A 27,218-nucleotide genomic window follows, 5' to 3' on the forward strand; every position below is an offset into this window, starting at 1 on the left:
ATTTGGGTGGTCTGTTCAACGATGCAGTCTACTTCTCTGAAGTGTTCTTGTCTGGTGACAGTGGTTTTAAGTGTGTTAAGATGTGCACCCCAGACTTTTTCCTCAGAGCATAATCTGTGCTCTGACTGCCTGGCTGTACATAACATTTCTTGAATCAGGCAGAGTAGGGACTTGAACCTGGGTCTTCCATGTTCCAGGCAGTGCCTTAGCCAACAGGTTATTGGACATTCTGGGGGATTCTGGTTTCTCTCCCTCCCTCTCTCTTTTTTGGGGGAAAGTCAAAAGATCTGTTTTCTTTTTAGGTGGAATGAAAAATTCTGAATCCTCAAAATTTTTCATGAAACAAAATTCTTGTTTCCAGTCAGCTCTTGTAATGCCTTCCTTGGTAAGGCATCAGTGGTCAGGTACAGGATGTTGTCAAGTTCTCCTTCCCGGGGGAATGGGAGGAGGAAGAGAAACCACACACACAGAAGCCACCAATTTCAGGCAGAAGAGGATCTGACTGTGCAGTGTACTCAAAGAGAGAATCCCATAGCTAGAAGGGGTATGAGGCAGTAAGTGCTGTAGATGTTCTACAAAGTGGGCCAAAGGGAAAGGCAGCTAAGTACAAGCAGCAGGGAGACTATTTTCATGTGGACAGAACATATTAACATGAACTCTTTAGTTTAACAATGTAAATTTTGCTAAATACTAAAAAAGAAACAAATTCCAATAAATAGAGCAAGAACACATCATACTATAAAAAAACTGATAGAACTTGCTTCCAAAGAGAGGGAGATTTCAACTGAGTATTCAAAGGAGTATTTATGTTTTCTCAAAAAGAAAAGGAGTACTTGTGGCACCTTAGAGACTAACAAATTTATTTGAGCTGAAGTGAGTTGTAGCTCACGAAAGCTTATGCTCAAATAAATTGGTTAGTCTCTAAGGTGCCACAAGTACTCCCTTTCTTTTTGAAAAAACAGACTAACATGGCTGCTACTCTGAAACCTGTCTTTATGTTTTCTGTATTTCCCAAGAGATAAGCAAACATAATACAAACACACACCTGAGGGTAATTAATCATTGGGACAAATTACCAAGGGTCATGGTGGACTCTCCATCACTGACAGTTTTTAAATCAAGATCAGACATTTTTCTAAAAGATATATTCTAGGAATTATTTTTGGGGAAGTTCTATGGCCCGTGTTATAGGAGATCAGGCTAGATGATCACAGTGGTCCTTCCTGGCCCTGGAATCTATGAGAAAAACCTGTTTAGTACTTATCAAGTTATCAACCTAATTATTCTAATTTAAATATGAAAGTAATCAGAATAATTTGCTCACTGGCTCCTGCATTACTACCAGGAAGCAAAATAATATAACAAAGGTACATTCACTCAAATTGTCAGTACCATAACCCAGAAGTACAATATACCATAAAATATGTAGCTTATTAAATAAAAACGAAAGGATAAAAGTCACCTCTACATGAAAGATCTTGAGATCAACTCCATACAATTTCATCTCCTCTGGAAAATACTGAAAAGCATTCAAGTAAGGAATGTGACCATCTATAACAAACCTAAATAAAAAAAAAGAGTTTAAGCCAAATCAACATTTAGTTTAAAGCATCATGTACTTTTTAAAAAATGGCACTTTAACTTTGAAATTAAGATTTCAATCTTGATTTTTTTTTTTTAAATAGCATCAGAATTGAAAAGCCCAAATAGCTCCAGCTAACACCGTGTCCTCCAAAATGCTGCTTTAGTACTAAAAAAAATTGCCTGTTCTTTAACATGAGAGCTAGAATATTAAAATTCAAGCTCAAACGTGACTCACAGATAAAGTTACGGCACCGAGTTTACTCTAGACATGTTTATATCCAGCTTTCCCTGCACATTCTCAAAATAGCCAATTCTTGCGAACAGGTAGAATATTTTAACTGAAATATTTTCAATATTGGGCAATGCTATTAAGGAGACAGTAAGTACACTTTTATGATAACATTGTTATAGGGCTATAGCGTTTTGCTCCCCAAATCCATACTTACTCAACTAAACATGAAAGAGTTTAATCTTTCCACAGTAAGTATGCAGGGCTCCTACAATCAGGGTCATAGAACTGTTAGTTTATATGTAACCAAATCAGAAAACCATACAACTATATATTTTATCAATATATAAAATACATTTATTTTAGATAAATGTCGAAACACACTTCGGATTTTTATTTTCAAAAAATATGGCGGGGAAGAGGGAGAGAAAAGGAGGGGAGGAGAGAGTGCCCATCTCAATAGTGTCATCTGCTGGCTATTCAATAGCTCACATGAAATAAGTTGTGGTCTCAGTCTAGCTCTTAGTAGGCAGCTGTTTGAATCACAAAGAACACCATAACACTTACCAATATCTGGCACGCAACTGGACATTATCAGCAAACAAGCCAAGTTTTGAATTGAGAGGGAGACTGAATTATCCTCACTCTAAGAAGTTGCCCTCCAGGTCGGAATTAAAGTACATTAGTGGAAACTTTATACTACCCATGATGAGGCTAAAGCAGGCTTCGGCCTAGAAGATCATCAAACCAACATGTTTCATGAACACTAAATTCACTACACTTTTTTAAAATCTCAGGATTTTTAAAATAGGATTCCTGGTACGAAGTGATACTCTGGTTGGTATGAATGTTGCAAAATGTGTTTATTACAAAGAGAAAAACAACAAAATTAAATTTCCTGCAGGACGTTTAAGACATAGTAAGATACGGCATAGGTTTTGGCTGTGGAGTTAGGGGAGGTCTTTTGGTTTATTTTTAAAATATATCAGTACCAAGTACATAAGTCACACTTGGGCTATTTCTACACTAGAGACCTTACAGTGACAGCTGAACCGATGCAGCTGTGCCGCTGCAAGACCTCCCATGTAGCTGCTCTGTGCTGACAGGAGAGAGCTCTCCCATCGACATAATTAAACCTCCTCCAAAGAGCAGCGGTAGCTATGTCGGCAGGAGAGCATCTCCTGCCAACACAGCACTGTCCACACCAGCGCTTCTGTCAGTGTAACTTATATCGGTCAGGCAGCCTTTTTTTTTTTTTTCACGCCCCAAAACAACATAAGTTTTACCGACAAAAGTGCTAGCCCTAGTCTCTCCAGAGGGGAGTTTGAGCTGTACCAGATATACCTAGATATCTGGGCAGTTACCTTAATTCAATAAGCAAGAACAAAAACAGCAAAGAGAAGTGGTTTTAAAAAAAAAAAAAATGAAAGAAGTCACTGTTGTAAAAGAAAATGCAATGTTGATTTTAGAAAAGGGCACCAGGAACTTGGATGGCCCAATATTGAGATGACATATTCCTAAAAAGTCAGTGCCTGTCTGCAAAATTTCACTGTACAAACATGCAGTACTTTTCTTTGTTTAGGCCCTGGCAGAAAGGGTCAAGGAATTAAAAGAAACACCACATACTAGATGGCAGAGACACTTTTATAAGTGAAAACAAAGTTAGAGAAATTACTTAACAGGCATTCGTTAAGAAGATTTAAGCCATAGAAAAGAAGCTACTTGTTGTATATTACTTGCTAGTTATCAACATTCCATTTAAGAAGAACTACGGTAAGTGAATGTCAATCACTCCCTATGACTGCACTCTATGACCAATTCTTTGAGATCTAGAATTTAAATTCAAAGTATAGTTAGAACTACAGTATGTTATAATTTTATGCTGAATTATTCTAGAAATACTAGATTCGAAGTAATTTTAAAAGGAAGATATATTAAATAAAGAATGTATCCCTCTAAATTAGAATTAATGCAATATTTGTAACAGTTTTAACTTGATTTTAGAAAGTTTTCTTGCCTAGTACTTTATTTTCTGAAATTCTGTGCACTCTTCCATCAATTTGATATCACTGATTCACAAATAAGGAATTAAATATATAACAAATGTCCTGTCCACATTGGAATCGGAATGATGCGTATGGACAGTAAAATCTCCCCTCCCACCGGAGAAATGTGTTAGATTACTGCACTACAGGACCAGTCTATATTTGCCTGAGGCAAGATGTATTTTGATACCGTTTAAAACACAGTACTCACTAAACATGGTTCTACCAGATCAAATTTTGTTACAACTGTTTTTAAAGAATTCTCATAGCCCTAGTATAAAGGGCCCATTAAAAGGTGGACACATCAACTAAGGCTAAGATTTAGTCATGGGTATTTTTGGTAAAAGTCATGGACAGGTCACGGGCAATAAAAAAAATTCATGGCCTGTGACCTTTCCATGACTTACCAAAAATACCCATGACTAAATCTCTACTTCTGGGGCCCCTGCTCCAGCCGCCCTGTGACCATTGCTGCTCGAGCGGTCCCCAGGGCACCCCCAGAACCGCTACTGGGGCACTCCCCGAGCCAGCCACACCAGCTGCTGTTCCGGTGGTCCCCGGAGCCAGCTGCCTGGGGCCACCCGAGCAGTAGCCAGTGCAACTGGCTCTTGGGCAGCCCCCCTGGACCGCTTCTTGGGCGCTCCCCCAGGACCGCTTCTTGGGCACTCCTGGGGTCCCCCCAGGACTTCTGCTTGGGCTGTCCGCGGGACCAGCCGCTGCTTGGGCAGCCCCTGAAGCCAGCTGGCCCCGGGCCTCCCGAGCAGCGGCCAGAGCAACTGGACCCAGGGACCACCAGAGCAGCTGGCCCCAGGTCGCTCCAGCAGCAGCCGGTGCAGCTGGCTGTGGGGTGCCTGAGCAGCTGGCCCTGAAGTCAGCCACATCAGGCACTGCGGAAGTCATGGAGGTCACAGAATCCGTGACTTCCATGACCTCCGTGAAAGAATCGCAGCCTTATTTATTACTCACTGCAGCTAACCTAAGTGTCATGTTCTCCATTCTAAATATAGAGAATATCACAAATACTGCAATGAAAGTAAACATTGTGTGGGAAAACATCCAATTTTCATATGACACCTACTCCAAGAGCCCATGTTCGAGAATACTTTTTAAAGCAGTTCTAATGCTTTTTGGCTCATCCACACTCATTTTATGAAGTGTTGTTTAGAATTTAGAATAAACTGTGTTTAAACAAGTCTACAAACTGTGTTTAAACTTTCCTATTGCAAAAACAGATGGGGCTTATAGTCTCTGTCCTTTTAAATATGGTAATCCAAGTGTGGATAAACCCTAGGTCCTGTGTATAATATGAAAAAAAATAACATGCCAAGGCCACAAAACAGAAGTGCCACAAACTGGTTACAATTTTGATCTTGCCAACTTAACTAGATTTAGCCTGGTTTGAACTGCATTACTGTATTATTCTACAGCCACGTGAAGTCTCCCATGTTGAAACTGTAGTCTTACTTGTTGAGAGGAATACAAAAAATAAACAGCACAATGAACGTTAGTTTAATGACACTAAAAAAATATATTGCTATTTGAAACATATGTAGGAACATTTTAAAATGTTATTTTTAACCACAATGTCACTTTAATTACAAGGTTAATTACAAGGTTATGTATTGAATGTGCCAAATAGCAATAAGAATATTTTTGGTCCTGTATTTTAAATACCTTAGAAAATGGCTGGTTGCCTGATGTGGTGCCCAAGCACGTATCACAGGGGAGGAGCAGTAGTCAGCTGACTACCACTTTGGGGGGAAAACCAAAAAGAAAAAAGGTGGGTCATTTAGCACAACTAGTATTCTATTGTTTTAAATATTCATGAACTACCTACCTATAAAGAACTAAAATGGCAAGCCTGACCATTAGCACAATTTCTGGGTATATTTTTTTTTTCTCAATTTGGTCTGTCATTGAGTCTATACCTATATTTTATTGCATACAAAAATATGTTAAAAAGACAACTCTTTAGGTGAAGCAAATGAAAGCTACAAAATGCCAGATTTATGGTTTGTATTGCTGCTGATGTTCTGGCAGTAGCAGAAGCCTGGATCTTTAGAGTATTCATTCAGTTATAAGGCAGGCTATCAACATTCTCCTGAGGAATACAAATGAGAGAAGTGAAACTGCAATATCTATTTACAACTCAACTAAATCGGAAAATAATTTCATCGGACAAAGAAAAGGCACTTCTCTAACACTAATATTTTCTCCCTGACAAATTTCAAACACTTGCTGCAAACAGAGCTACTAGAGACTCTCAAAAAATGGTTGCAAGAATCTTCTATCCTGGAACGTGTGAGGCAACCTAAATATAGGGTCACTACCAGCCCTATCTATAATTCAACTAGTTAACAAGCAAGCACCCAAATTAAAAAAAACACTGATTACTTACAACGGCAGCAAATATTTCACAGAGACTATTCATACCTTAAGAGATCTGATAATGTCACTGGTTCTCTCAGCCAGAGTAATGCAATATAGCAGAAAGAAAGCGTCATTGGCATAGACATCCTCAAGTTCCCTTTTTTCCTCTTAAGTACATATGAGCTACCATCTACCGATCCGGAGCAGACAGATGTGGTTTCTCTTGCTGATGATAAAAAAACATTACATATAAAATAACTCTGTAGACAAAATATGCTACACTGAACATGCAAATATGCAAAGAACAAGAGAAACTGATCATCCAACAAGCTGCGTTTAGCCATTAGTGGCGGTTTCAAATCAAAGCTTTGGTGTTAGTGTTCTAAATGGCTTAACTCTCAAAGTACCTCTTACTGCAACACAAGACGACAAGCTGGCTCTCTGAGAACCAGTGCCAATGTAGCTCCACAGACTCGCTAATAAGAGAACAGGCTAAGTAACAAATACTTGAGGAGCTGGGAATGGGTGATGGGATGGATCACTTGACGATTACCTGTTCTGTTCATTCCCTCTGAAGCACCTGGCATTGGCCATTGTCGGAAGACAGGATACTGGGTTAGATGAACCTTTGGTCTGACCCTGTATGGCTGTTCTCTAGGGGCAATTCCCACTGGCACACCAGAAAGAGTGTGTGCGTCGCCTCGGTCTATACAAAAATGTTAAACCTTGAAAGCACCATTCTAGTGAGACCATGTTTAAACTTGGCTCTCTAGAAAGGTGCTAATACTTAACTCTTACACAGCACATTACCAACATTAACTAATCCCTCACAACATCCCATGAGGTAGATATAAGTATTATCCTAATTTTACAGATGGGATATCAAGGAAGAAAGGATAAGTGATTTCCCAAAGCTGAATATGTCAGAGTTGGGGATTAGAACTCAGCAGTTTTTGGCTCTCAGAAGTGTCCTCATAACAGAGAATTACATTTTTACCTCAGGCATTAAAGATGCCGCAAAGACATTTAAAATAGACAGGTTTCAGAGTAGCAGCTGTGTTAGGCTGTATTCGCAAAAAGAAAAGGAGTACTTGTGGCACCTTAGAAATTTGTTAGTCTCTAAGGTGCCACAAGTACTCCTTTTCTTTTTATTTAAAATAGAGTTATCAAGGAAGTGACTCCCCAGTGCATGCCTAATAAAAATTGGCAAAGTTGACACAAAAGCTATCCTAGAACATCTATTGTGTACATGCGAGTCACAGAACAAAAGCATGAACATCAGATAATCCTTTCAGTCATCAGTTTCACCTTTTATATGTATAAGCTGTGCCTAAAGGAGGCCTTGTGATTGAAACTTCACTGCTAACTTTATATATGGCTTGATTTAAAATAATCCTCTTGTTCTATTTGTAGCTCTCTTGATGACATAGCAGCTTTCCTTTCATTTGTTCCAGGTTATAAATGACACATTGGTCAGTCAGCACTAAACCTGACACAACATACAATTAAACATCATAACAACAACTTAAGAATTTAATAGGCTTCTTAAACAATGACTAGACTACACCAAATGGAATGTTAGCCTATCAGCTTGTTGAATAATGAGCTATTATCCCCAGATAAACATACGATAAAATGTTTATTAATTAGAAAAGCATTTAAAAATGGTACCCAAATCCCCCTCAGCAAGCCATCAATAATTCAATGAAACAGCACAGAAAAAATGTAATTATACACAATTTATGAGTAGCCAATGCATAGAAAAAAATGCAATACTGCTCATTTGGACCAACTTTCATTATACAAATGACAGGTATTCTGTCCATATGATCTCTTAGACAAAGCTATCAAAAATGCACAGGTAATTTTATATTGCTGAATTCAACAGTATTGCCTTTAAAAATACTTTTACGAAAACAGGTGCGATCACTTAAAAAAATCTGGACTCCATTTTTGTAATCCACAGTGTGAAACAATAAGCTAGGAATACTCCTGAGGGCATTCTGCACCAAAAAAATAAAAATTCTGCAAAATTCTGCAAATTTTGTTTGTCAAATAAATGCGGAGGCTCCAGCATGGCACTGGGGAGGAGAGGCCATTGGCTGCACAGAGGTGGGAGATCACTGTGCAGCTTCTCCCCAGGACACAGACTCAGTGGTGAGGCTGCACCCAACCCTGACACAGCAAAGGACCGGGCCTGCCCCAGAAACATCCCAGGGCCCTGCCCTCTGTGCCAGGGGAACCAGATGTGGGCAGGCAGTCTAAGCAAGTCAGGATCCAAGTGTGAAGGGGCTTAGCGTGGTGGAATCCAGGTGTGGGTTGAGAGCGTTCTGTGGGGGGCAATCTGGGTGCAGGCGGCTCAGTGTAGGATCCGGGTGTGGGGGGGATCTGGATGCACAGGGGCTTGTTGGGGGGGTCTGGGTGCAATGATAATGGGACTCTGCAGAGTTGTCCAGGTGAAGGTGGTTGGGGCATAGCAGGAGTGGTCTGGGTGTAGGGGTCCCAGAGGCAGGAGGAGTGGGGTTCAGTGGGGTGGGGATCCAGGTGCCTTGTTGGGATGGTCCAGGTGCAGGGAGAGAGAGGCTCATCAGGGAGGCAGGGGGGGTCCTGAGTCGGTGGATGTGAGGCTTGGCAGGAGGGTCTAGGTATGAGGGGGTCTGGATGCACAAGGGCTGGGTGGATGGGGGAGAAGCTCCCTGTACAGGGATCTCTCCCTCTGCAGATGAGGAGCAATGTGTGCAGGAAGCAGGTGGGGATGGGGGTGGGGGGAAGTTTGCAGAGCTTCCTGCAGCTGAGGGAGAAATCTGGGGATGAGTCTGATCCAGCCCCTGATGCCGTGCAGGGGAAGAGGAAGTCCTGCCCTCTCCAGCCCAGCCAGGAATAGCAGCTGAGCCCGGCACAGGTAGGAGCCATCAGCCGAGTCTTCCCCAGTCCTGACCTCTACCCCACAATGATTTACCTCTCTGCCCTGGGTATCCAAAACACACTGCTGGGGAGGGTCACATGACCACTCTTGTGGCTTCCCTTTGCTTCCCCATCATCTGCGGGCAAGCAAAGAAATCTGCGGGGGACAAATTCTGTGCATGCGCAGTGGCATAGAATTCCCCCAGGAGTATAGGAAGGATCTGGTAATTACCATATATACTTGTTCATTAGCCAGTTCGTTTATAAGCCAACCCCCCAAGATGGATAGGTAAAAATAGTAAAAACTGTATGACCCTTTCATAAGAGGACCCTATATTTCAGGGGCTGGCAAACTTTGGCTCCCGGCCCGTCAGGGTAAGCCACTGGCGGGTCGGGACGTTTTGTTTACCTGGAGCGTTCACAGGCAAGGAGCCCCTCAGCTCCCAGTGGCTGTGGTTTGCCGTCCCGCAGCTCCCATTGGCTGGGAACGGCGAACTGCAGCCACTGGGAGCTGAGGGGCTCCACGCCTGCAAACTCTCCAGGTAAACAAAACGACAATGTATTAGATATTCAATTCAATAATTTCATAGAGTTTAAAATCATCAAATTTTGGTGTAGACCCATTTATAAGCTGACCCCCCCCCTTTGATGTGTCACTTTTTTACCAAAAATATTCAGCTTACGAATGAGTATATACGGCACTTCCCTTCCTCAAAATTATATCCGTTACTCTACAACTGCTATAAAAGGTAAATGTTACTGCAGAAAGGAACCGTCCTAAATGGAAGAAGCTTTACAGACAATGTGAATTGTAACACAACCTGTTGGAACATTTATAACAGGAAAGGTTTTGTAAAAAAAAAACTTTGCCCTACATATTATTTGTATAGTGCCAGTGTCCTATGTGAATATAGACAACAACAAAAATCCCTGCTCTGAAGACCCTGCAACTTCAGTAGAAAATGTAAAGACATAGGATGGAAAATGGGATAAAACACATATTGTTAATGAATGGGAAAGCTAAGCATGTGTTTACTGTTTCCACTATTTTTGTTTGGATTTTTTTCTTTTATAAATTTGTTATTCTTGTTGTTCTTCACTGAAGGGAAAACTAGAGTTTATAGGTTTCAGAAGATCTGCATTTTATGAGAAGACCAGATAGAAGAGCAAAGGAAAGAACGAGGAGATTCCAGGCATATGACGCTGCGTAAAAGGAAACAAAAATGCGAATAGGAGCAAGACAACCATGGCAGCGTCATCTGACATACGGCAAAACTGAGGTGGCACTGGGGAAGCAAAAGGAGATGCAAGCAAACAGATTCGTGAAAATAGGTTATGGACAAGATTGAAGTTGACATAAAGTTCAAATCTACTTAGATGCTTTTATGTCCAACATCAGATACTGTAGTATTCCTGGCTTCTATCCAGACAGTGTCCCTGCCCCTCCAATTTTGTACTGAATTTTAGTTGGAAGGGTTCGTACCCTGGCTACTGAGAGTCTAGTAAAATTTCCAAGTCTGTGAGTGGATAGGAGAGATCGATGGGAAGTTAAAAAATGAATTATGGTAGAGAGGAGTTATGGGGGGAGAAGAACATACAGACAGAAGATATAGAAGAGAAACCAGAGAGCATAATGTAGGGAAAAAATGGGAAAGATTTAAAAAAACACTGAAGACAACACATTCTTAACCTTTTTCTTTCCTGTAGGCAAACTACAGCCAGAAATTGAAAGAAGATAACACAGAATTAAGGCGCACAATAAACTATATTTTTGAAAACTTAATAGAGATATGAGTGACAAGATTGTCACTAACTACACAAATGTTTATTCCTTAAAATTGCAGTGCTTTTGAAGGCATGGTCTTGAGGGGCATGCTGGCTCATTATTTTTCTACCCTGAGTAGCAGTCATCAGGTAAAGTTTAACCCTGTCCATAACCACCACCATCACCCCCCTAAACAAAACCAAACAACTTCACTTCCCCCCACTCCCACCCCCCAAGAAACCATACTGAAAAAATAGCAACCCTCATGTTTCATGTGCCTGTCTAGCCTTTAACTCCTTGGAGAGGGACCATGATTATTTATATGACTAGTACAGTGCAGAGTACACTGTTGATAAATAAGAGGGAAATCCTCCATCTACATTTTCTACCTCTACATAAGCAACAAATCCTTCTGATTAGTACTAAATGAACAGTCATTTTTAAAACACATCCTAACAATATAGAACACTGATTTCAAATTATATCTGCTCCTACCTGAGGCTTTGCCAATGGAAGAAACATATCCAAAGCTGCTTTCTGTTTGTAAATCTCCATCACTTTCAGAGAAAGATGACAAGCCATGAATACTTATTCTCTCTGGTTCACTATCCACATCTGTACTGACATCAGATATCTGTTTTTTTAAATAAGTTACAGTTTTTATCCCACGTTAGTTCTAACGCAATAGTTTGACCTGTAAAAGCTCAATAATATCTGTTAGCAAACATGCGATTGACAATTTAGGTGTAAGCTAAAGCAAGTCATACCCAGAATGTTCTTGCTTTTAATCATGTAAATTCACACCACTAGAAACCACCCTTTCAAAAAGTTCTTCCTCATTTTAGCAGTGTGTTTGTCAGAACAAAATAATTCCAATGATTAGGTAGCCATCCCAACCTGCCATACTACCCAGGAGGTATCCAATGCACAGAATCATAAATATTCATGAAATATGAGAAGGGGGAAGACTGTTCAATTTGGAACTGACTGGAAAATTCTGGGACTAAATAATTTTTTGACTAGCTATATAACCTGTGAGAGATCAGATAACTCCACAGGAGTGGCTCTTCCAAACAGAGGTTCAAAGATAGGTCCAAAAAGAACCACTCTCCACACAAAATACTTGCACCACCACCAGGATTCACATCTGCAAATAGTCTCTCCTATGGATCACAAGCCAAGATAGCCCTTTAGGGTATGTCTACACCACAATGTAAGCCCAGAGATCGAACTCAGGCTCAAGCCTACCCCCCTTCCATCAACACACAAATCGTGCTAACCCAGGGCTTGGACCCATGGTCTCAGGCCCCTACAGAGGTGGAGGGTCTGAGCCTGACTCAAGCCCAGACCCAGGGTTCAAGCCCTATTGCTCTTCAATGTATACGTAGCACCACTGGACTCGTGCTCAGTGAGTCTGCCAAAATCACCCCACAGGATGACTATCTAGAGGACAACGAAAGTTAAGTGTGGTGGACAGTCAAGTTTGCCCAGACTGTACCACGAACAAAGGGTTAGAGCAGCCACTTTGACAGGGCACTAGAAAGTCTGGGATATGGGTAGTTGGACTCAGACCTGCATAATGCAGTGTAGACACTAGAGTCCCGGGTGGGGACTCAGGATTCAACAATTCCTAACCTGGGGTTACAAATGAGTGTAGATGCTCAAGCTGTACGTTAACAAACCCAGGGTCTGCTAACTCCCACAAGACGGAAGGGTGCCAGAGCCTGTGCTCCACCCTGAGTCGGAATATCTACACCTCAATTAAGCACCCGTAGCCCAAGCCCAAGTCAGCTGACACGGGCCAGCCTCAGGTGTTGTATTGAAGCGTAGACATTCATAACATACTTGTTTCTATGCCATCATTTGTGGATTATGTAAGTGTCAACACAGCTCTAGAAATATAGAGCATTGTAATTTGTGCTCCATCTGCTGGCTGGCTACACAATAGCAAAGCAAGATATTAAATATGAACAGAGTTTTCCATCAGCACAACAGCAGATATTTTCTTAAAATGGCAAAATATATTTAGGAGACAGTCCTCATTAAAATGAGCAAGTTGTATGCATGGCTTGAACAACAAAAACAACATTTTAAAAGATCAATGCAAAATCATTTGCTTAACAGCTATGAAATTCACTTACAGATAATGTTTTGCTCGTATAACTAACTGGTGTGGTGCAATATGCCTGCTTGCTCTTCTGAAGGTAACGTCTCCAGAAATTGCATAGAATTGCATCCTGATAAGCATAAAAATGAATCATTAGTCTATATCTTATAAAATCATATGTCTGAAAAAACATTGTGACTTTACAATTCAAGAACCTTGAAAAATGTTCTGTGCCTGCTTTCATGAAAACCCTGTTTACAAAATCAAGTTACTTTTACTGTTCCTTGTAAATTTTATTTTCATAGGTTCTCTTCCTTGGCCCCTCATCTATTGGCCCATTTCCTGACGGTTTTTAAGAGGGAATTATTCTATCTACCTTAAAATAATTATATTCTTGAAGTACAAATCATAAAGACTGTATGTTCTAATATAAAGCCTTATGCAAAGGCCAACATACCTTCAACTGTGGACACACTCCTAAAGTTTGCAGAGCTTCAGCTTGCTTCTTGAGTATGTACTGAAAACCTTCACAAACATACCATTCCCAGCCTTTATCTAAAGAGCAACAAATAAAAATTGTTTGGGTTGTTCTGGTTTTACATACCTGCACTTTAATATATTAATCTCTTGGTGCAGGGACTAGGGACTTGTTTTAAATAAGAAAATCCCAAATGCTGGAGCAAAGGGCCAAAAACATACTAAGTGATTAATGGACCTCTATAAATCAGTGAAGTTTAGAATCTTAAATTAAGAAAAACCAAAAACAGCCAAACTACAACAGTTTCCCCACACATTTCTCAAGAACCAAAACAGTTGTAGCAAAGTGAGAGTTATCAATATGGTGTTTGTAATATATGTTATGACTGTTAGGTGACCTAAATTTTAAAATAAAAACACAAGATACCAGTCATGAAGGAAAGAATAGATGTGCTTATTCCTCTCCCTTTCCCAGCATGAAAAACTGGAACCCACTGCAGTAGTGAATGGGGGAGAAAAAAGTATTCGTTCTTTATAATGTTCTGTATGATTGTCTCCTATGTTATCCCCCTTTGTATGTTCTACCCAGTTTTCTCCCTTCATTATCTCCTGAATTCAAGTCTTACATATTTTAATTGTGCCTTTACTTTTGTGTACACTCATTCCTCCTACGCTGGGTTTTATTCTTCTGAATTTTCTCTGTGTTTATCGTCTCTCTCATTTCCCCTATGCCGTTCACCATTTTTCCCCCCCTTCTACTTTGTGCTATGTAAATGTCCTTCTTTTCTCTATATGCCAAGTGTCTGCCTCAGTTTCTTCTTTCCCTCTTCATGATCTACTTCATCTACAAATGCTTCTCCCTTCCAACAGTTTCCCTTCTCTTCAACCCACACTTAGGGCTCATCTAAACATAATTTTTATCCTGCTTTAACTATGCCAGTGTTATACCAGGAGCGTGCCACTAACTATCGTGGTTTCAATATGCTTATAATGGTATGGCTAACTCCTGTAAATTTAGGGGAATAAACTGTATCAGCATAAGGCACCTTTATAATGGTATATAACTGCATCCACATTAGGGGCTATAAAACTTTTTTTATTTACCATATCCCTAAGAGAACTACTTAAAATCAGTACAAAAAGTGTGTGTCAATCAGGTCATAGGAGCCAGAAAAGGCTGAAGGGAGCAGAGCCACAAGGGTTGTTCCCTTTCCTAATCTTAAACACTTCATTCTGAACACAGCATTCTACCACCGCTTTCACTGTGGGACAGCAGATAGTATAGCAGCACTAAGATTCTTTTTAAAATCAGATAATTTTGTAGGTGTTTCAATGTAAGTGGCCAAGACAACAGAACAAATGGCTGCCACAACCTTCACAGTATGCTTATCTAGTTTCAGCAACAGCATTACAATAGGCATAACAGTATATAATCATAGGACTGGTAGGGCCCTTGAGAGCATGATTTAAAGACACGCAATTACTATTTCTACATCTGTTGAAAGCACTTTTCAGCATGAGACTAGAGACTTAACACACAGAAGTTGCACCAGTGTAACTAAGTCAGTTTAACTGATACAACTTTGTGCATGGAAACTTTTACACTGGCTTAAAGCCGGCTTACATTAGTGCATCACTGTTAAATTACAGACTCAAGAAAATATAAGAATGTATAAACACAAAATTGGACCCGTTTAATATCACATCTTTAATTAAACCAGTGCAGCTTGTGTCTAGAGCAGGCCCAGCAAGAACAAAAGGGTCATTTTCAGCTCAATTCAGTTTGTATGGTCCTGTAGAAAAATCCATTTGCTCACACTAACCAAGTTGGTAAGTAGTACCAGAAAATTTGCACACAACTAGAAAGATATGTTACACAAAATGTAGAAGTAATATATAGACAAAAAGTAAACATACCAATTTTTTTTCTCTTTCTAAAGCCTCTGGAGATGGACTGGATCTTTGTGTTAGGAACAACATCAGAAGTTAAAACCTCTTTAGTCCTCTGCAGGATAATTGATAAAAGTGTAATGTTAGCAAGAAAAGAGCAATCCCTACTTGCATGGGCTGCCTCTGCTGTATAACTTAATTGGAGAATTCCTTCTAATCATTACTCCCAACTGACAAAAGACAAAAAATTGTCAATCTTAAATTTAAGAATGATAAGCAAACAGAAACATCTGGATGATGCAGTGAAAAAATTAAACAGGCTTCACCGTTAGAAAATATTGGAAATCGAAGTGTCAAAGTTATTGTAAGATAAGTACTTAAATTTGACTGTACATTGAAAAAAATTTAGAGACAAAAGATCCAGGCACTAAATCAAGATACTGAAGTAATGACAACTTACGCTTGAAATTTTTTTTAAAGAAAGTATTTATATACTGAAATTATCTACATACAACTAGACATCACACATGTAATCAGATATGTAGTAAACATTTAATTAAGCTTCAACAAAACACTGACATTTTCCATTACCTTTTTTAGATTACCAAAATGTATATGCATTAAAGTTAAAAGTAGACATTTTTAACCAAAGTTTAAGATTGTGAATAAAATATAAATAAAAGTTTATGTTTGACAAACCACAGTAGTATCACTGAACAAAGACACTTATGTTTGGATTTAAACTTTGCAACTTTGCTATCACATGAGAACGAGAGGAAAACTGACTAGTCTGTTTTCTTCATTTATGCTTGATTTCTTTTTGCATTTCACTTATTTTGGAAAATGAAAAGATATAATTCTTTAAATTCATTCAGTTAAAAAAACCCTAAAGAATATTTATCAGCACAGTTAAGGAAAGAAGGATTTTTTAAAATTTAAATACAGTGCAAGCTCAACTGTCTGAAGGGCAACTGAAACATCTCAATAACTGTCAATGCACTTCTGCAGACCCAGCATGCCTAGTTATTCAAGAGGCTACCTTACCTAATGTTGACCTGTTCAGCAGGCAGATAACCAGGAAAGGACATTCTCTGACACAACGTTTGAGGGACCAGAGGGAATAAAAAACATTTTTTGAGGAGATTTTCAAAGGCACAAATGGCAGTAAGGCACCTAACTCAATTGACCTTCAGGAGTTAGGCATCTAACAGCTATTTGTGCCTTTTAAAATCTGTTCGTGTCTTTAGAGGAATAACTACACAGCTCGTGCTAGAAACCATTACTCTGTTTAAGTAAGCTGTTTCACATAGAGAGGTCTGAATAATGCAAGTTGCATTGCACCTTCTATAACCACCTACTCAACAGTGTGGCTCTATGGAGGAACATTTGAGAAGATTCACTGTTACAGAACCATTTTTATGAAAGCCAGAGTGAGTGACATGCACGGACCCCCTCAAGCCTTCCCCTGACTTGGGTTAAGAACATAAAGAGACCCACTCCTGCGGTTCCTGACTAGCTCAAGTAGGAATTGTTGGAGGAGTTCAAGAGAAGGGATGCTCAGCATGGCTCCACAGAAGCATCCTTATGTCCCAGATAGGCTCTTCAAGAGGTAAAATCAACTTTCTTCTTCCTGAACAGTTCTTCTTAGAACCTCACATTGAAGATTAAATAGCACAGAACCTAGTACTCCAACAAGGAGATGGGCCTGCTAGCTAAATAGGGATTGAAATAACTATTCCAAACAGTATCTGCTCAAGGCTAAGTCACCAGACTAGCAAAGGTATGAAGTCAAAGTGCTCAACTACACAGCTCAAGGGTCCACCTATGCAGAGCTGAATGCAGGATTGGTTCTAGAACCACAGAAATGTAGGGCTGGAAGAGACTTTGAGAGGTTACTTAGTCCAGCCCCCTGCACTGAGGCAGGACCAAGTATACCTAGACCATCCCTGACGTGTTTGTCTAACCTGTTCTTAAAAACCTCCAGTGATTGGGATTCCACAACCTCCCTTGGAATCCTATTCCAGCGCTTTAACTATATCTTTATAGTTAAAAAGGTTTTCCTTATTTTATCTAACCTAAATCTCCCTTGCTGCAGATTAAACACAGTACTTATCCAGTGGACATGGAGAACAATTGATCACAGTCCTCTTTATAAACAGCCCTTAACATATTTGAGGACTTAGGTCCTACACCCCAAATTCCAGCCTTCTTTTCTCAAGACTAAACATGCCCAATTTTTTTTAACGCTTCCTCATAGATCAGGTTTTCTAAACCTTTTATCATTTTTGTTGCTCTCCTCTAGACTCTCCACTTCACACTTTTCCTGAAGTATTGGGTCCAGAACTGAACACAGTACTCCAGATGAGGCCTCACCAGTGCCAAGTAGAGAGGGACAATTACATCTTGTGTCTCACATGACACTCCTATTAATATACCCCAGAATGATATTAGCCTAGTTTCACAACTGCATTACATTGTTGACTCATATTTAATTTGTGATCCATTATAAACCTCAAATCTTTTCAGCAGTAGGACTGCTTAGCCAGTTATAACGTTGCTGTTTTTTCTAGAAATACTGAAAAGCAGTTTAACCTAACACAATGAACAGGGTAAGACCCAAACAGCAGCAATTATATGGATCAAATATTTAAAGGCATAAAATAAGTCATTCTGAAAAACAAAGAATAATTTACTTAGCACTAATACAGTACTTTTCTTCCACACATATGAAGTGCTTTAGAAACAAGGGTAAATGTCATCTCCTTTTTATGGTCAATTGACATGGAGAGAGGTTAAATGAAGGCGATATCAAGACTACATACATTGGACTTTGAACTCAGTTCCTAGCCTTCTTGCCCATCCCCATACCTCATTATTTGAAGGTACAGTATTTTTATACAGCGTTAGTGAGGTATGATGCACATAGAATACCCACAAAACTTCCTGTACCTTTTAGCAGCAGGATGAAAGTTTACCACTTTAAAATGTAAAAGAAAAAAATATTTAAAATACGTACTTACCTCTATGACGTTGTGGCAAGACTTGCAATAAAATCTGCCTTCATCAGTAAGACCCCAGTTTACAACAGAACACTGTACACAAGGTTCACTGTAATCTCTCTAAGTGGAACAAAAGCAAAGGTTGTTTTAGTATTACACTCACAATAAATGAGATCAAATGAATTTTTCTTACCAGTCAAACTATTGGGATTGAAATATTTACAGAACAAAATGTGGTTAACAAAACATTTTAGTAGATGGCACAGTGATCGTACCACTTACAGGACCAACAGTTACATAAGATTTAGGACCACTCAATCCCTTCTTCAGTTCATTCATTATAAAGTCAGAAGGGACCACTATAATAATCTAGTCTGATATCCTGTATGACGCAGGCCATGGGCCTCCCCGAATTAATTTTTGTTTGAACTAGGGCACATCTTTTAGAAAAACTTCCAGCCTTGATTTAAAAGTTTCCAATGATGAAGAATCCACCAAAACCCTTGGAAAATTGTTCCAATGGTTAGTTACCCTCACGGATAAAAAAAATTGTACCTCATTTCCAGCCTGAATTTGTCTAGCTTCAAATTCCAGAAATCTTTTTCTATAGCTTTGTCTGCTAAACTGAGGAGCCCATTAGCAAATTTTTGCTCCCCTCATAGGCACTTATAAACTGTGATCAAGTCACCCCTTAACCTTCTCTTTGTTAAACTAAACAGATTTGAGATTTTTGGGTCTATCATTGTAATGTATGTTTTCCAATTCTTTACCTGACCTGTGTTAACTTTTGAACATGGCAACACTATTACATAAATTGGTTATGCTCAAATAAATTGGTTAGTCTCTAAGGTGCCACAAGTACTCCTTTTCTTTTTACTATTACAGGGGAAAACCCATGTATCCTATGCCTAGAATACATGACACCACAGGGCATTAATGAAAACATTAGGAAGGGAAGAGAATAGTAGAGGACATTCATAAAAGGAAACAAGGGGAAACTTTGGTAAGCTTTTTGAACACTGGAAAAAGTTAGAGAACACAAGGAATGGAAGAAAGCCTGCAAGAATAAAAGGCGACCAGAGACCCAAGAAAAGAGGAGGTCTCATTAAAGAAGGAATGAGGAGATGGGAGAGAATCAATCCTAAAATTCTGTTTGAAAAATGTTAGTTTACTCAGAGTCATCTGCATGATTTGCAAGGTTTAACGAGAGGTTAAATCAGGTTGTGTAGTCCAGCTACCAGAAAACAAACAAGCTAAACCATGATTTACCAGTCAGTGCAGGATCATGGATCCCCTCACTCCAAAAGTCACTTGCACTGATTTGCCCACAGTGAATCCTAAATCTATGCCAGTGTCCTTTCATCATGCAAAATGCAAAGTTGTTATTTCAATGAACCATGTGAAGCATTACATTTTCTTAAATCAGAGATCTTCCGCCAATCCTTAGAAACAGCCCTCTTATGTTTCCAAAACTCTAGCAAACCTGGGACTGAAACTAGTTAATGATCAGTAGATTCCCAGTATTTCTGAATTTTGGTCATGCTCAGGATTATTTTGCACTGGATCTTTCTAATAAGAAGACACAAGCCTGCTACATACAAATAAACTCTGCTACCTCCTGAAAAACCACCATTCCCCCAAAACAAGCCTCCCAGTCCCAACCCCTCAGACCAACAGGCCCTGAAAAAGACCACAGACCATGCCCATTTCCTACACTCTTCCCACAATCTCCCCTTCCTCACCCCCCACCCATGACCTCAAAAACAGCTCACACCAAACCACCCCATTACCTACAAGCCCCACCCCATCCTCACCACCACCCCACAACTTATGTCCTCAAAAGTGCATTACCCCATAACCATCACCCCATTACCTACACCCCCACCTCAACCCCAACCCCAACCCAACCTACTCCAGCCTCACCTCCCAACCCATACCTTCAAAAACTCCTCACCCTAAAACTGCCCCCACTACCTGTACCCCACCACCTCAACCCCACTCAATCTACCCCCACCCCGCCCACAACCACCCCTTACCTACCCCAGCCCCACCTCAATCCTCACTCCCCACACACACAACCCACGTGCTCGCACTCCTCCCACCACAACCACCCCATTACCTACCCCCACCTCACTCCTCACCCAACCTACCTCCATCCTCACCCCCGCCCACGAGCCCCTCCTGCACCACTCCATGACCTCCCCGCTCCCTGTCCTGCCCCCTCCGCCTCCCCGAGGGGAGTAAACCCGGCACGGGGCGGCTCCGGACCACCTCTCACCGTGTCCTCTTCCTCCATGCCTGGGACGCCTCATCCCCCGCGCGGCCTCGGGCCCCGAGCCATGGCAACGGCCTGCGGAGCGCTGGGGAAGCCCAACCGGCCGGGAACCGGGGCCGCGCGCTTGGGTTCCGGCAGCAATGGATGGGGCCGCCTGACGCGCGGCACGTGCTGCTGCTGGGGCTGGCGCCGGCGCCCTGGGGCCGCTTCTGTGTTGGCCTCTCAGCTCCGCCGGGACGGCCCGCGTACGCTGGCTGGCTGGCTAGCCCGGTCCCGACCTCCCTCCCTCCACCGTCCCCCGCGATTCCCCGCCGCCGCGCGGAGGTGGAGCCAATTTCCATTCCCTCTGCACAGCTTGGGTGGGAAGGGAATCTGCCCTGCAGAATTGAGTATCAGCCACACCGCTAAAGGGGCCCGAGGAAGAAGTTACAGTCAATGTTCATAAACCAGTTGGAGAACACTTCAATCTCTCTGGTCACGCAATTACAGACATGAAAGTCGCTATTTTACAACAAAAAAACTTCAAATCCAGACTCCAGCGAGAAACTGCTGAATTGGAATTCATTTGCAAATTGGATACTATTAACTTAGGCTTGAAGAGAGACTGGGAGTGGCTTAGTCATTATGCAAGGTAGCCTATTTCCCCTTTTTTTTTCCTCCCCCGATGTTCTTGTTAAACCCTGGATTTGTGCTGGAAATGGCCCACCTTGATTATCATACACAATGTAAGGAGAGTGGTCACTTTGGATAAGCTATTACCAGCAGGAGAGTGAGTTGGGGTGAGAAAACCTGGATTTGTGTTGGAAATGGCCCACCTTGATTATCATACACATTGTAAGGAGAGTGGTCACTTTAGATAAGCTATTACCAGCAGGAGAGTGGGGTGGGAGGAGGTATTTTTTCATGCTTTGTGTGTATATAATAAGATCTTCTACACTTTCCACAGTATGCATCCGATGAAGTGAGCTGTAGCTCACAAAAGCTTATGCTCAAATAAATTGGTTAGTCTCTAAGGTGCCACAAGTACTCCTTTTCTTTTTGCGAATACAGACTAACACAGCTGTTACTCTGAAACCAGTCAATATTTTAGCCCTCATTTAGCCAATTAATGACCGAGCCCAAGACTTGTAGTGCAAAAAGCAGGTGCCCCTTGCTGCATGAGCTAAAGGAGGATCACCTTGCAGCTGTAAACCTTTTACAGGACGCACGAGTGGAACTCAGACCCATTCTTTCCTAATGTGGGTTGCACTTCATTTTTTTTATAGTAAACCATTATTTCTATGCTATTTCAAACAAAACAATCTTTTAAATGTAAAGAGTTAAGACTGTACCAAATTGGAGACATGGTCTGAAATAAATAGGATGAAATTTAGTAAGGACAAATGCAAAGTAGTCCACTTAGGAAGGAACAATCAGTTGCACACATACAAAATGGGAAATGACTATCTAGGAAGGAGTATTGCGGAAAGAGATCTAGGGGTCATAGTGGACCACAAGCTAAATATGGCTTTGTCTACACCATGCAGCTTTTAGCAACATGGCTGTGCTACTGCAGCCATGCCGCTAAAAGACGTGCAATGTAGCCACTGTTTGTTGGCGGCAGAGAGTTCTCCCGTGGACAAAAAACTTCCACCCCCAATGAGCAGCGGTGACTTTGTCAGCAGGAGAGCGCTCTTGCCAACAAAGCGCTGTTCGCACTGTCGCTTTTCCTCGACAAAACATTTGCCTTTTGGTGTGTGTCTATGTGTGTGTGTTTTTAGCACCTCTGAACGACAAAAGTTTTGTCATTCACTTGCCAGTGTAGATTATGGGTCAACAGTGTAACGCTGTTGCAAAAAAAGCAAACATCATTCTGGGATGTATTAGCAGGAGTGTTGTAAGCAAGACACGAGAAGTCATTCTTCTGCTCTACTCCACTCTGATTAGGCCTCAACTGGAGTATTGTGTCCAGTTCTGGGTGCCACATTTCAGGAAAGATTTGGACAAATTGGAGAAAGTCCAGAGAAGAGCAACAAAAATGATTAACGGTCTAGAAAACATGACCTATAAGGGAAGATTGAAAAAAATGGGTTTGTTTAGCCTCGAAAAGAGAAGACTGAGAAGGGACATGATAACAGTTTTCAAGTACATAAAAGGTTGTTACAAGGAGGAGGGAGAAAAATTGTTCTTCTTAACCTCTGAGGATAGAACAAGAAGCAATGGGCTTAAATTGCAGCAAGGGAGGTTTAGGTTGGACAGTAGGAAAAACTTCCTGTCAGGTTGGTTAAGCATGGGAATAAATTGCCTCAGGACCTTGTGGAATCTCCAGCGCTGGAGATTTTTAAAAGCAGACAAATACATATCAGGGATCGTCTAGATAATACTTAGTCCAGCCATGAATGCAGGGGACTGGACTAGATGACCTCTCGAGGTCCCTTTCAGTCCTATGATTCTATGAAATACATCAGAAGAAGATGCAAGAAATCACATAATGGACAAATATGATATAACATACCTACCTGAAGGAGAAATTTCTTCCTAATCTTTGTCAGTGGTTAGTTTATACCCTGAACCATTATAGTTTGTAGTCCTTCTTCTATGCAATGTAACTGGGAATGTTGTTCCTATCCATGTAAATGTCTAATGTTTTTAAAAATTCTACTAAGATCTTGGCCTCAGAGATATATTGTGGCAATGAGTCCCATGGGTTAATTATGCATTGTGTAAAAAAGATTTTCCTTTTAAGAGTTTTAAATCTGTTGCTTTTTAATTGTCAAGGGCTCAGTTTTATGTCATGTCCATAAACAGGGCACTGTTCTGAAACATTCTGTTAATGTTTGTTTGTTTAATATCTGAGCAATACCATGCTAGACATGAACTGTTCTACCATAATCACATGTCTTTGCAGGGCCATGTGGCGCAAGGCCAAAGGATTGGTGTCTACAGCCACTTGAGAAATGCCTCTGTCATTCTGTTCAACAGTCCATGCCATGGAGTTCCTTTTACAATTATCATAGAACCATATTAGATATGGAAAAGTCTTACTACTCTTACTAATTATTTCACAGCACCCAAAAATGTACTGGGTGCAAGAGAGAAACCAGTAATAGTGGCATAAAGATCTTCTCTCTCATCAGATCACAGAAGGTAGCAGCAGCAACCCAAGCAGGTCCCAGAGTAGGGAGGTCAGAAGTGATGGGGAGTGGGAGGAATTCCTAAGTACTAAAGGGGGAAAGAAAGGGAGATGTTTGGAGTGTGCGGGGGAGGAGTTCCTGGAGACCATGAGTGCAGGGAAATGAACCCAAAATCTGAGCTTTATGGGATGCTCCTGGGGCATAAGAAGTCCTGGACCTCCCAGAAGCTGAGGGTGAAGGGAAGGAGGGAGAGATTTGGGCAAGAGATGTGGTTCTTGAGGGATGTAAATTGCTATTTCATTTGTCCTGGGAAGAAATCCCAGGGCCTCCTCCCTTTTAATTTTGTTCTTCCTGATCCCTGGTTTGGTTTGGTTTGTTTTTTTGTGGTTGCACCTCTGTACAGAGAGGCCAGAAGAAGAAGGGAAGAAGTTATAGCAATAGGATTATGTAGGTACTTAGCAAGGCTAACACACAACATGATGATCAATGGAGGTTTGGTTGGGAAGGTCGGGGGTGTCAGGAGATCACAATCCTGACCTGACCTTGAGTTAAAATCCTGTATCTGCCAGTGCTTTGCTGTCTCAGTTTTCTTATTTCTACTTGGGGACAGTAATACAAAATGCAATTGGTCTGTGGAGTTAATTAGCACAAAATATCCCTGAGGCCAAATACTTGGCAGAATTAAAATAAATGGGACATTTATACAATGGGGAAAACATCCAGAGTTACAACAGTTAGGATTTAAAAAAACAAAGTTTGGAAGAGCTACAAACCCTTATGCTTTAGGGCATAAACCAGCCTTTAACTACTGGGGGTTATAAAGAAACTCTCTTTATGGACAGGTTATCCAATACATTTCTTCTGCAGAGTTACTTGCGCCTGTCTCTAAAGCTCTGGTACTGGCCACTGTCAAAGACAGGCCACTGTTTCAATCCCCCATGGCAATTACAGAAATTCCTACAGCATAAGGGTCTTACCAGGATTAATTTAGTTAATCTCTGTACAATGCTTTGAACATGTATAGTGATATATAAATGCAAAGTATATTTTTTTCAGTTGAGGCAGTTGAACATGGAGATGGTAAAAGCCTGGTGTTGTGGCTCACGATGGGTGTTCCATGCATAGAAATGTAGAGCTGGAAGGGTCCTCAACAGGTCATCCCCCTGCTTTGAGGCTGGATTAAGTGCACCTACACTATCCCTGACAGGTGTTGGTCTAACCTAGATTTAAAAACCTCCAATGACACAGATTCCACAGCCTCTCTTGGAAGCCTATTCCTATTATCCTTATAGTTTGAAAGTTTTTCCTAATATCTAATTGTGACATTGCACTCCATATGTTTTATGAAAATATGCTTATGAGTGTGAATATGATGTAACTGCAATATGCTTTATGCAAAAGGTCTCTTGTAAGGTATCATAACAAAGGTTATGACCTACTGAATATATTCCTCCTATTTTTATGTATGTATCATTCTTGTATCTGAAGCTAAAAATATGAAGTATAACTCTGAGGTCCTATTGTCATTATGCAAAGTGTGGGCCATTAATGGTGGTTTAGAATCTTGATGGCTCCCATTGTCTAGGACAATTGGTTGTAAATGGCTCTGTTTACTTACAAACCTTCCTGTGTAGGTGTGGGCCAGCCCAGGAAGAATGGAGGCTGGGGTCTCACAGGACATGTGATCATGTCACCTGATACTGGAATGCATCTTAATCCTTGTACTTTTCCATTCAGAAGGAGGGGTGGGGGCCAAATATAGACAAAGGACTCCCCCCTTGTGCAAAAGCTAGAAAAAGGGGGTGGAGCAGGACAAAGAGGCTGCCAGTCATGAGAAAACCCCTAGGTAACACCTAAAATGGCTGCTGGAACTAACAAGGACTGTACCAGGGGAAAGGATTGGGCCCAGACTAGGAAGAAGTCTAGTCTGTGAACGAAGCTTATTGGAACATCTCTGAGGGTGAGATTTTACTTGTAATCAGTTTCTTAATGTATTAGGCTTAGACTTGTGTGTTTTTGCTTTATCTTGCCTTGTGACTTACTTTGTTCTGTCTGTTATTAATTGAAACCACTTAAATCCTACTTTTTATACTTAATAAAATCACTTTTGTTTATTAATTAACCCAGAGTAAGTGATTAATACCTGAGGGAGCAAACAGCTGTGTATATCTCTCTATCAGTTTTATAGATGGCGGACAATTTATAAGTTTACCCTGTATAAGCTTTATACAGAGTAAAATGGATTTATTTGGGGGTTTGGATCCCATTGGGAACTGGGTGTCTGGGTGCTCGAGATAGGTGACCTGCTGAGCAGTTTTTGGTTAAAGTCTGCAGCTTTGGGGCATGGACCAGACCTGGATCTGTGTTGCAGCAGGCTAGCATGTCTGGCTCAACAAGACAGGGGTCTGGAGTCCAGAGCTGACAGGGAAAATAGGCTCAGAGGTAATTCCAGCACGTCAGGTGACAGTCCCAAGGGGGTCTCTGTGACCGAACCCGTCACACTAATCTAAATCTCCCTTGCTGCAGATTAAGCTGATTACTTCTTGTTCTACCAACATGTAGAACAATTGATCACCATCCTCTTTATAACAGCCCTTAATGTATTTGAAGATTGCTATAAAGTCTCCCCTCAGTCTTCTTTTCTTAAGACTAAACATCCCCAGGTTTTTTAATCTTTCCTCACAGGTCAGGTTTTCTAAACCTTTTACCATTTATCATTTTTGGACTTTCTCCAATTTGTCCACATCTTTCTTAAAGTGTAGCATCCAAATCTGGACACAGTACTCCAAATGAGGCCTCACCAGTGCTGAGTAGAGCAGGACAATTACTTCCCATGTCTTCCACACAACACTCCTATTGATACATCCCAGAATGATGTTAGCCTGAGAATAAAGTGAGGATCTATGGGAAGGGAGGGTAAATAGGCCCCAAGGTTGTTATATCCATCACTATAGCCAATGCACAATTGTTCGCTACAGTACATTTTCTAGTATGATGGCCAATCTAGTTTCTTATCCCAAGAGATAAGGTTCCCACCACATCCCTTGATAGACTGTTCCAGTTCAACACCTTGCTGTCAAAGTTTTTCCTCATCATTAGTCTAAATTTCCCTTTTATTAGTTGCTTTCCAATTACTCCTAGTTACATCCATGTGTAACACCCCAGTAATTCCCTGCTCTCCAGGGACTGACCTGCTTTGTAAAGTTTACTTTGAGATGTACTGATGAAAAGTTTTATATAAGAACTAGGTATTATGTTGTTGTTACTATTTATCCAGGTCACCAGTTCATGTAATTTATGCACAAAGCTGCACCGCCCCAACAAGAGCAGTGGGAGACATGCCTCATGGAGGTACAATGCTTCCTTGAGCTCCTAGGCATACATTGGGAGTGCACTTTTGCCATCCTTTAAGATGATGCATTGTGTTCCCCTCTCTGTGCCTCACAAATTCAGCTGGCTG

The 27,218-nt window shown here is 40.9% G+C and overlaps 1 protein-coding gene across 1 annotated transcript in view; it reads right to left on the reverse strand.

Annotated features, from left to right (window-relative positions):
• TAF1B (TATA-box binding protein associated factor, RNA polymerase I subunit B) overlaps positions 1-20,928 on the reverse strand; it is a 55,961-nt gene extending 35,033 nt beyond the window's left edge. The window contains exons 1-8 of the mRNA XM_074947671.1: positions 20,649-20,928; positions 18,392-18,490; positions 15,399-15,486; positions 13,462-13,559; positions 13,039-13,134; positions 11,393-11,531; positions 6,292-6,454; positions 1,463-1,562 (exon numbers count right to left, since the gene is read on the reverse strand). Coding sequence (XP_074803772.1) covers positions 1,463-1,562; positions 6,292-6,454; positions 11,393-11,531; positions 13,039-13,134; positions 13,462-13,559; positions 15,399-15,486; positions 18,392-18,490; positions 20,649-20,666 — 801 coding nt within the window. The 5' untranslated portion in view covers positions 20,667-20,928. The remainder of the gene's footprint in view (positions 1-1,462; positions 1,563-6,291; positions 6,455-11,392; positions 11,532-13,038; positions 13,135-13,461; positions 13,560-15,398; positions 15,487-18,391; positions 18,491-20,648) is intronic.
• Between the last annotated feature and the right edge of the window lie 6,290 nt (positions 20,929-27,218).

This window comes from Natator depressus, chromosome 3 (assembly GCF_965152275.1).
Source record: "Natator depressus isolate rNatDep1 chromosome 3, rNatDep2.hap1, whole genome shotgun sequence".
NCBI classification, from domain to species: Eukaryota; Metazoa; Chordata; order Testudines; family Cheloniidae; genus Natator; species Natator depressus.